At 40.5% G+C, this 11,942-nt stretch overlaps 1 protein-coding gene across 1 annotated transcript; it reads right to left on the bottom strand.

The window, feature by feature from the left end:
- Positions 1 to 1,046: 1,046 nt before the first annotated feature.
- Positions 1,047 to 9,487, bottom strand: C5H4orf36 (chromosome 5 C4orf36 homolog). The gene is made up of 3 exons (XM_003414191.3): positions 8,734 to 9,487; positions 1,416 to 1,570; positions 1,047 to 1,180 (listed from the first exon to the last, which is right to left on the bottom strand). The coding sequence occupies exons 1-3, from the start codon at positions 8,796 to 8,798 to the stop codon at positions 1,047 to 1,049; spliced, it is 354 nt and encodes a 117-aa protein (XP_003414239.1). The 5' UTR covers positions 8,799 to 9,487.
- Positions 9,488 to 11,942: the final 2,455 nt, after the last annotated feature.

Raw genomic sequence — 11,942 nt, 5'->3', positions numbered from 1 at the left:
CACAGTAACACCTAACACTAGAGTATTTCTCACTGTGCGCCAGGAAGTTTCCATGTAATCCTCACGACAACCCTATGAAGTGGGTACCAGTATCACCCCTCCTTTACACACTGAAGAGACATAAAGCAAGTGACTCATTGTGACACTGCTGTAAGCAGCCAGGGTGGGACTTGAAGAAAGACAGTCAGGTCTGAAGTCTGTACTTTTAAAATACTATGCCATAGTGCCTTTCGAAATGACACCCTATAATGTCTACAGAAGCATCTAAGAAACACTAAATTGTGCTTAAGTGTAGTTTTAATGTCCAGTGTGTTTTATTGGATTCAAATTCTTGGAAAACTGGTTCAACCAAATGCACTATTTTCTCAGTTAATCAAGTCCCCATCTCCCAGCCATTCTGTGGGAATAAGAATTTTCCTCATAAAAAGGCCTTTGCATTTTTGTGTCACTGTCACATACGTAAGTGTGCTTCACATGCTTCAAATGAAATTAGAAGGAAAAAGTCTTCCAATTTTTCAGAACAAAAGCAAAGCAAGTTCTATGTGGTATTTTAAAGTACCACGTGAGAATAATAAATGACGTTCCACTGAAAGTTGGAAGCTGGAAAGTCACTACAATGAAACTTAAGAATTTTTCTTAAACAAATAAAGTTGCTCACAGTTTACCATTTTTAAAAGAATTTCTCTCTCATCTTCTTTTTTGTCCCTCTTTGGGATCTTAAAGATGCAAACTCAAAATGTCTCTTCAAAATAATACCTCTGACAAAGGAATCTCCTCTTCCCTTATTGCAATTTTACAAACATCAAAATTACTCAACGCCAGCTGCATTTCCATCTACTTACAGCTTGTGATACAAAGGTAAGAGTGTGTGCAGGGACCCAGTAGATCTGTGAGAGCTGTCCACTAACCCATGTCTGGGGGAGCTGGCTCATCCAACAGAGCACTCATATGTCTGCATTAAACTTTACATAGTGAAAGTTTCGAAGCCCTTCATCCCTTTCAGACATGATAAAAAACAAAGTACAGATTCAATGATGAAATGGTTGTCATTTAGGTGGAAGAGGTCTTCTCAAACCAACTGGCCTGTCCCTTAGGGAAAACTGAATTTCCTCAGCTACGTTTTTCTGACATATGAGGTTTTCTAGGCGCTTCATTTCATGCTTCCTTTCAATTTTGATGGCTGAAAAACAAAATACACAAAGCAATTGGATCAACATTTTTCACCAGGTATAATGTAGTCAAAATAGAATATTTATCACACTACAAAATTCACATTCTTTAATATTGAACAAGATGACAAGGATACAAAGATGGGGAGTATGGATGCAGATGAGCATACTGAAACATTTCCCTGATAAGAAACAAAATGACACACACACAATTTCATTTATTAAAATAGGTCTTAAGGAACTTACTTTCCGCTGAGGGGAGCAGACCATTCTTAAAAGTGTTACATTCTGTGAGCTTTATAGGACTACCAAAAGCAATTTCTTCTAAGAAAGGCAACCTGATGTTGGCTAGGTTCTCATACCAGGTCTTCGTAAGCAGTGCAAGATCCCAAGGTTCCTGTCTGGGGCATAAATTCATTAATTCACTCAATAAATATTTTTTGAAGTACCTACTACGTATCATACAGAAGACATCTTATTAGTTCTCAGCTCCATTTTCCACTAGAAAAGCAGAAGCTCAGCTCATTAGATATTTTGGTTTACAGGAGGGTACTCAGGATTTTCCAGAGCTGCAAATTTAGCCAGGAGAAAATGCCTTACATTTACTGTACAGATACACTGAAAAATGGCCAGAAATTATGCCAGGAACTTTTGTTCACAATACTACCTCCCTGGAGTCGATCCAATCTTTCCATGTCTTTTAGGAGGATATAGTTAAGAACTGTAAATGCCTAGTCCTTCGTGGCTGATCAAAAATATGTTCACATTAACGAAGAAGAGAGTAATCATGCATTGAACAGGGTACTTGTCATATACTAGGTGCTTTGAGTGTGTGGTCTAATTTTAACCCTTACAACCACCAGGCAGGTAAATGTTTTCATAATTTTACAAACAAGGAAACTGAGGCTCAGCAGTTAAAAAATTAAGAACCAGAGCTGATATTTAAGCTGGGTGTATCTAAGTACAAAGTCCATGCTTCTTATCTTTAAATGCTTCTAACTCATGAAGATCTCAGAAGTGTTTTTATTTTTGCAGAATTAATATTGTATTTATTTTGTAATCATTAATACCAATAGAATCCTTAGAAAACTGGAGAAGGGTAAAATCTCAAACTGCAGCATTAAACAAGAGTTACTAACGGTTAATGCACTTGGCTGCTAACTGAAAAGTTGGAAGTTTGAGTCCACCCAGAAGAGCCTCAAAAGAAACATCTGGCGGTCTGCTTCCAGAAAATCAACCATTGAAAACCCTATGGAATTAAGGGCATATATGCAAAACTAGCCCTGATGGCACAGTGGTTAAGAGCTATGGCTGCTAACCAAAAGGTTGGCCGTTCGAATCTACCAACCACTCCATGGAAACCCTATGAGGCAGCTCCACTTTGTCCTATAGGGTCACTAACAGTTGGCATTGACTTGACAGCAACTGGTTTGGTTTGGGTTTTGGTACAAAACCAATAGCCAACATTATTCTCAATCGAGAAAGACTGAGCATCTTCCCCAGTAAAACAGGAACAAGACAAGGATGCCCATTATCAGCACTTTTATTCAATATTGTATTGGAAGTCCTAGCCAGAGCAATAAGGCAAGAAAGGAAAATAAAGGGTACCCAAATTGGAAAGGAAGAAGTAAAATGATCTCTATTCACAGATGACATGATCTTATACATAGAAAATCCTAGAGATTCCACAAGAAAACTACTGGATTTAAGAGAAAAATTCAGCAAAACGGCAGGGTACAAGATTAACACACGAAAATCAGTTTACACTGGCAAGGAGAACTCGGAAAAGGAAATCAAGAAAGCAATACCACCTACAACAGACCACAAAAATTTAAAATACCTAGGAATAAATCTAACCAGGGAGGTAAAAGACCTATTGTTATAGACTGAACTGTGTCCCCCAAAAATTTGTGTTGTAAATCCTAACCTCTATGCTTATGGTTATAATCCTGTTTGGGAATGGGTTGTCTTTGTCATATTAATGAGACAGGATTAGTGTAGGGTATGTCTTAAATCAATCTCTTTTGAGATATAAAAGAGATGTAACAAGCAAGAGAAAGAAGCAGAGATAGGGGAAAAGAGATGCCAAGCCACATGGAAATCACCCAGGAGCAGAACCTCAAAGAGACAAGGACTTTCACCAGAGCCAACAGAGAGAGAAAGCTTTCCCCTAGAGCTGGAACCCTGAATTCAGACTTCTAGCCTCCTAAACTGTGAGGAAATAAATTTCTATTTGTTAAAGCCATCCATTTGTAGTATTTCTGTTACAGCAGCACTAGATAACTAAGACACCTTTACAATGAAAACTATAAAGCCCTACTAAAAGAAAGACCTACATAAATGGAAAAACATTCTATGCTCATGGATTGGAAGACCTAACATTGTGAAAATGTCAATACTAACCGAAGCGATCTATAGATATGATGCAATCCTGATCCAAATTCTAACAACACTCTTTTCTGAAATAGAAATGCTAATCACCAACTTTACATGAAAAGGAAACAGTCCCCCAAAAGCCAAAGCAATATTGAAGAAGAACAAAGTAAAAGGCTTCACGCTTCCCTATCTCAAGGCATACTACACAGCCACAATAATCAAAACTGGTTCAAGGACAGACATAGAGACCAATGGAATAGAATTGAGAACCTACAAATAAACCATAGAGGGTCAGTGAAAAAGAGAAAGACCCTCAACAAGATGAATTGAGACAGTGGCTGCAACAATGGACTCAAGCATAGCAAAAACTGTGACGATGGCACAGGACTGCACCGTGTTTCATTCTGTTGTGTGTAGGGCCACTATGAGTCAGAACCAACTCGACAGCACAGCAACAACATCTATGGGCAGGAGATTTTCAACAAAGAGTCAAAGTCCATTCAATGGGGAAGAAACAGTCTCTCCAACAAACAATGCTGGCAAAGCTGGATATCCATTTACAGAAAAATGAAACAGGATCCATACCTCACACCATACGCAAAATCTAATTCAAAATGGATCAAAGACCTAAGTGTTAAGCATAAAACTATAAAGTCCCTGGAAGATAACACAGGGACAAAACTATAGGCCCTAATTTTTTTTAAAGATTATCAAACACACCCACAAATGCATGAACGACAGAAGACAAACTAGATAACTTGGACTGCCTAAAAATTAAATACTTATGCTCATCACAAGACTTTATCAAAAGAGTAAAAAGAACCTATGAAGACTGAGAAAAAGCCTTCAGGAATGACATATCTAGTAAGGGCCTAATCTCTAAAATATATACAAAACTTCAACAACTCAACAACAGTAAAACAAAAAATCCAATTAAAAAATAGGCAAAGGGGAAAAAAAAATAGCAAAGGACATGAACAGACAACATCACCAAAGACGACAAATTTAAGCAGCCAACAAACACATAAAAAGAAGCTTGCAATCATTAGCCATTCCCTGCTGCCATCGAGTCGATACCGACTCACAGTGACCCTACAGGGCAGCATAGAACCCCCCTATCGGGTTTCCAAGGCTGTAAATCTTTACAGAAGCAGATTGCCATGTCGACTGGTGGGTTCAAACAGCTGAACTTTCAGTCAGCAGCTGAGCACTTAACCACTGTGCCACCAGGGCTCCCCTTAGCTATTAGAGAGATACAAATCAACTCAATGAGATACCATCTCACCCCTGCTAAAATGGCACTGATAAAAAAAGCTGACAAGGATGTGGGGAGATTGGAACTCTTATTCACTGCTGGTGGGATTATAAAATGCTAAAACCATTATGGAAAACAGTATGGTGCTTCCTCAAAAAGTTAGAAACAGAAATACTTTATGATACATGCACAGCTATGTTCATTGCAGCATTATTCACAATAGCAAAAAAGATGGAAACAACCAATGAATGGAAGCATCTATTGCATGTATGCACATTTTGCTTACTCATTCAACCAATCAGTGGATGAATGGATAAACAAAATGTGGCATATATGTACAATGGTGGATAGTACGTAGCCATAAAGAATAATGATGAGTCCTCGAAATATAATGGAGATCAATCTGGAGGGCATTATGCTGAGTGAGAGAAGTCAATCACAATAAGACAAATATTGTATGGTTTCACTTTTATAAGAACACAGAATAGATATATATACAGAGACTAATGCTCACTGATGGTCACCAGGGATGGATGGGGGAGAGGGAAGCACTCTCAACATAGTAGACAGTTCTTATTTTTGGTGATGGGAAAGGTAGCATCGAATGTAGCTGAAGTGCATACGGCTTGACCAAGGTAAATGATGTCACTAAGAAGTGTACAAGAGAAAAAAGGACATTTTTGGTAAAGTATACAGCAAACATAATTTTGCAACAATACCAACAACAACCAAAAAACGTGTGTGGTTACACAAATACGTATATAGACATATATGTGTATGGGTATGAATATGTGGGTACACAGATGGATCCTAATAGAACAGAAGGAAAATGTGGAACAGAGTTCAAATTCTTAAAAAGTTCAGACTAACTGGACCAGTTGAAACCAGAAGACTCACCAAGACTATCGCCGTGAGATACTCTTTAAACCTTAAACTGAAATTCTACCTTGAAGTCACCTTTTAGCTAAATAACAGATTGGCTCATAAAATAAGGAATATCACACATGAATAATGAGCTCCTTTAAAAAATCATCTATGTGGACCAAACGGTCAAAAATTGCTCGAAAGAAATGATGAGAAGGTAACAGGGAAACTAGAGTGCTGGAAATGGTACAACCAGGACAGAATGAATGAGACTGATGACACACTGTGAAAAAATGTAACCAATATCGCTGAATAATTTCTGCAGAAATTGTTAAATGGGAACCTAATTTGCTATATAAACTTTCACCTTAAATACAATAAAATATTGTTTTTTGAAAAAGAAAGAAAACCCTACGAAGTACAATTCTGCTCTGATACACATGGGGTCACCATGAGTAGGAGTCGGCTCGGGGGCAACTGGTACTAGCATAAACCTTAAATGAATTGTTTTATTGAACCTAGTTCTAAAATTAAAAATATCAGGTTTCTCATCCACAATGTGAGTGCAGCCTCATATGCATAAAGAAAGTGAAAAGATCTGTTTTCTTCCAAACTGGAGAAGTGAGGGTGTCACACACATGCTACTCCTCTGTCTTCCTCCTCTAGCTTCCTTGATACTTTTTCAACTAATTTTAAGGAAAGGCTTGAAGTCTACAATCATAGATGTACTTGAATAAGTGCAGAAAGTATACTTACATCAATGTTCACTGAAGAATTGTTTATAAAAAAAAAACAGAAATAGCCTTAATGCCCATCAAGAAGGGCCTGGTTAAACTGAGGCACGTACGTGTAATGGGACCTTAAGCTCCGATTATAAAGAATGAGGTTGATCTTTATATGTTGATTTGGAATGAACAATGAAACAGCTAATGCTTATTATATAGCGCTTACCATATGCTGGGCACTGCTTTAAGCAGTTAACACATGTGAACTCATTTAATCACCACACCCATATGAAGTAGGCAGGTGTTCTTATTATCCTCACTTTACAGATGAGGAAACTGAAAAACAGGGTACAAGATGCCCAAGGTCACACAGCTGTTGGTTTCAAAATGGCGATTTGAAACCAGAAAGTCAGGCTCCAGTATCATTGCTCTTAACCACTACACTATATAAGATATATTAAAGGCAGAGGGTTGGGCCAAAAAAAAAAACCAAAAAACAAAGTGTAATATGGCCCCATGTGTTTATACATTTTCATATGTGTGTATGTATGTTTGTGCATGTGCACTGTGGGCATGTGTATACATATTGTGTGTACATATACATACATATATACATATATATACACACAGATATAGTGTGTACATATATTTCTGAGCCCTAGTGGCACAGTGGTTAAGAGCTTCGGCTGCTAACCAAAAGGTGGGCAGTTCGAATCCACTGGCCACTTCTTGGAAAGCCTATGGGGCAGTTCTACTCTGTCCTATAGGGTCACTATAAAATAGCAGAATTTCTAGAAAAATACAAAGCATTTTACCTATGAGTAGAAATGAGAGTATGAGAGATAGCATATTTTGCCTTCCTATTTTTCTATACTGTTTGAATATTTTTAGTGTATTATTTTTAAAATCTTAAAAACATTTAACCAAAGAAAGCCGAAGGTGAGGAGGTACCTTAACAAATGAGCTCTAAACCATGCTACTACCATTCTGTTCTTAGCTGCTCTTATAAATAATTTGATAGCAAATATGTTCTTGAGAGAATGACAGGGACCAGAGTAACCACTGGTTTTGCAGAGATTATTCATGATACACAATTCTGGACAACCGGAACCATCGTACCAGTGCTTTGGATCATTCTCCAGACATATCTTCATTATAAAAAGTATGTTTATGATGATATTTGCTATAATGAATTGACAAAACCAAATAAATCAATGGTGAGTTATTTCTGATTTTCCTATAGTTCTGGTTTTAAAACACCCTAGAGTATTTCCATTTACCTCTTTAAGTATTATTTTTAAAAAGTCAATTCATTCATAGTGGTATCATAGACTGTGGCAAAGAGCAAGACTACCACAAAAAATGAAACTACCATGTGGCAGCAACACATGTTCATTACGTGTTTACTTGCAATGTACAAGTCCTTTACATGCATTATTTCATTTGTAATCCACACCACATAGACAGGAATTGCTATATAGATTTTACAGATGTGAAGGCCAAGGCACAGAGAATTAAGTAATTTACTCAAGGTCACATACAGAGGCAGTGGCTGGGCCAGGCTTTGAGCCCAGGTCTTCTTGATTTCAAAGCCTATATCATCAATATAATGCCTTCCAAATTGTACAAGATGCAAAACTGACCCTTTGTACCAGTTAATTACTTATCCTTCCTAAAACTGGTTTGGAATAACATTTATGCCGATCAGTGTCCACGTTTATTCAACACTGGTGCCTATACACTTTTTCACAGGTCTAGGGCATTTTTAGATAGATTTGGACTATCTAAACAGGTATTTTAAGGTAATGGGTGGTAGCAGAAAACATCGCTCTGGACTAAGACCCAGACTCCCTAACTTCTCACTTCTTTCCTATGTGGCTATGACCTTGAGTAAACTGTATCTCTGCACCTCAGTTTTCTCATTTGGTAATTAAATGAGTTCATATGTATAAGCTAATTTATTAATTCATGTAAAAGTAGTTGCCTTAAAAAAGTTCAGTATCCCCCCCCCAAAAGAAAAACCATTGCTGTGGAGTCAGACTCATGGCGACCCCATGTGTTACAAAACAGAACTGCTCCATGCGATTTCCTTGGCTGTAATCTTTACAGAAGCAGATCTGCCAGCCTTTCTTCCTTGATCCTGCTGGGTTGGTCTAAACAGCCAGCCTTTGGGTTAAGAGACTAGTGCAAACTGTTTGCACCACCCAGGAAGCTCCAGACATCTGGAAATATCTCATTTACATAGACTTACACCTCCTGGGAAACGTAAGGGTATCCAGTACTTTTATTTTAGCGAGGACCTCCCCCGCCTCTAGTCAATACTTACCATGAAAAAAATACTTACACATTAAAACAACCGCCCCCCAAAAGAGTTTTCACTGTGTTCTTTCTTGACAAGCCATAAGCCATGATTAATTATTATAGTCCGATTTCCTTGCATAGGTGCCTGATGGAATGGCAGATACTCTGTTCACTTTGCCTGAAATGATTGCAATGCACCAAATCAAATGCTTTCACTTGAATATTCACATAGCTAAATAACAAAAAGATTAAGAAAAAGAACTGAAGAGTAAACGTCAAAAGTCCATTAAAAAGATTCATTGAGCCTGAATCCCTAAAGTAGCGCTGTGTTCTCTTTTATTTTCCATGAATTCCTTTTATGATTTCTTGACACCATGTAAGGAGAAAATTCCAGCTAAGATTTGTCATCTTGAGACGGGGAATCGGTTAACAGGATCTCTATTTTGTCACGGTATTTTGTCATTGACTGAACCTGCCAAAGTAGCTCAAGCGCTGCATCACCAAAACGTGCTTGAGTGTGGCAATGTTAAAACACAAATAGCTCCGCAGCACAGGAACTTCGCGCTCCCGGCTCCAGCCCTTTAAACGATGCAAACTTTCCCAGGTTTTCTGTCATTCAAAAATATGAACTAAAAAATTGGCAAACTTGAAGCAGCACTCCCACTTGCCCTCCCACCCACACTTTTGAAGGGCGAGTCTCCTTCTCTTCCCTGGATGTCACAGTTCCTCGTAGAAACCAGTTCTCAGGAAGGGTCGAAGCCTCGGCGCCCTCAGAGCCTGGGGCGAAGGGTCCGGCTCCTCCCTCCTCAACCTTCCCACGCCCGGGCCCCGCCCTTCCTCAGACTCTCCCGAAACGCGCGGCGGGCGCGGATAATCCGGTGCTGCCGGTCTGTCTGGCCTCGGGGGTGCAGGTCCCCCGGAGGGGGGCTCCCCGCCGGCTCGGTCGCACAGTCTGATTACCGGGGCCCGTAGGTCTCCGCCGGTCGCGGTCCCCGGCAGACCGAGGGCAGAGGGCGCGCCCTGCTAGGCGCACATGGCCGCGCACATGCCGCGTGCCCGCACTGCGGGCACACAACTCCTTCCTGCTGGCGGCCGCGGCGTTCAGGGCCGGGACAGACCCGCGTGACGCGGGAGCCTCAATAAAGGGCTTTGTGGTGCCAACCTGGCCGGCCCCGCCCGGCAGGGGGCGCAGGACAGGGGCAGGTTCGCGGGGCCCGGGAGAAGCAACCCATGTTGGTCGGCCCGGTTACACAGCCGAGGAAGGGCACGCGCTTAACAAAACCAGCAAGCAAAAGAGAGGACTGTAAGCTAGGCCTATCCCCGAAAACGACACTTTGAACTGTAAGGAGGTTGTAGAGAAGCAATTTGGGGAGTTCGTTTTGGGGTCCATTTGGAGCACACCATTAAAAGAAAGGTGCTTAATTCTCTTGTATTGACTGTGACCTATTCTCACTGGTGACAGATGAGCAGAAGCGTTACCGTTTAGCAGTTTTAAACACTAACGCTCGAAACCCATATTGGGTATGTTATGGGCAGAAAAATGGCCTGATGGATCAGTTTCCAAAGCCATTACGCTGTGGTGATTACAGAGGAAAAGGGCATTTACCCTTCAATATGAATCTAGATTTTAATACCAGTTAAAGCCGAATGAAAAGAGCTTACATTTCTATTTCATGTGAGGGTTTGGGCTTCAGAAGTGGTTTGGAATTCTAGCTCTGCCACTTATTAACGTTAAGATCTTGATCCTGTAACTTCTTGAGGCCTTGATTTCTTCCTCTATAAAACAAGGGTAATACTTCCTATCTTACAGGCTTGTTGTGAGAATTAAAGGTAATATCTGTAAATTCTCTGCCACATGATAAATGCCTAATAATCTAATTTTTGAGCCTAGTAGCAACCTTATGAGGGAGTCTCTGAGCAGTGCAAATAGTTAATGTGCTTGACTGTTAAAAAGATTGGAGGTTCAGGTCCACCCAGAGTGCCTTGGAGGAATGGCCTGGTTACCTACTTCCAGACAATCAGCCGTTGAAAACTCTGTGGACACAGCTCTACTCTGATACATGTGGGGTCTCCATGAGGCAGAATCCACTTGATGGCGGCTTGTTTTTTGGTTAACAATATTATGAAATAGGTAAGTGCGATACCACTTATTCTAATTGTATACCATTACCCACTTCTGTCGAGTCGATTCTGACTCATAGCAACCCTGTAGGACAGAGTAGAACTGCCCCATAGAGTTTCCAAGGAGCGCCTGGTAAATTTGAACTGCCTACCTTTTGGTTAGAAGATGCCCTGCTTAACCACTACGCCACCAGGGTTTCCATTCCAATTGTAGAGGGGAGGAATGAGCTAACACAGGCTGAAGGACTGCCCAAGGACACAAAACTAAAAGTTGCAGGGCAAACTTTTGACGCTAAACACAGTATCTGTTCCACCCTGACAAGCTACCTCTGATACTGTTGTTGTTGTTAGGTGCTGTAGAGTCGGTTCTGACTCATAGCGACCCTACGCACAACAGAACGAAACACTGCCCGGTCCTGAGCCATCCTCACAATCGTTGTTATGCTTGAGCTCATTGTTGCAGCCACTGTATCAGTCCACCTTGTTGGGGGTCTTCCTCTTTTCCGCTGACCCTGTACTCTGCCAAGCATGATGTCCTTCTCCAGGGACTGATCCCTCCTGACAGCATGTCCAAAGTATGCAAGATGCAGTCTCGCCATCCTTGCCTCTAAGGAGCATTCTGGCCGCACTTCTTCCAAGACAGATTTGTTCGTTCTTTTGGAAGTCCATGGTATATTCAATATTCTGCGCCAACACTGCAATTCAAAGGCGTCAACTCTTCTTCGGTCTTCCTTATTCATTGTCCAGCTTCCACATGCATATGATGCGATTGAAAATACCACGGCTTTGGTCAGGCGCACCTTAGTCTTCAGGGTGACATCCTTGCTCTTCAACACTTTGAAGAGGTCCTTTGCGCTGATTTGCCCAATGCAATGCGTCTTTTGATACCTTGACTGCTGCTTCCATGGTTGTTGATTGTGGATCCAAGTAAAATGAAATCCTTGACAACTTCAATCTTTTCTCCATTTATCATGATGTTGCTCATTGGTCCAGTTGTGAGGATTTTTGTTTTCTTTATGTTGAGGTGTAATCCATAGTGAAGGCTGTGGTCTTTGATCTTCATTAGTAAGTGCTTCAAGTGCTCTTCACTTTCAGCAAGCAAGGTTGTGTCATCTGCATAATGCAGGTTGT

The sequence above is a fragment of the Loxodonta africana genome, chromosome 5 (assembly GCF_030014295.1).
Source record: "Loxodonta africana isolate mLoxAfr1 chromosome 5, mLoxAfr1.hap2, whole genome shotgun sequence".
Taxonomy (NCBI): domain Eukaryota; kingdom Metazoa; phylum Chordata; class Mammalia; order Proboscidea; family Elephantidae; genus Loxodonta; species Loxodonta africana.
Note: the sequence above shows the minus strand (reverse complement) of the source record. Positions and strands in the feature narration are given on the sequence as shown.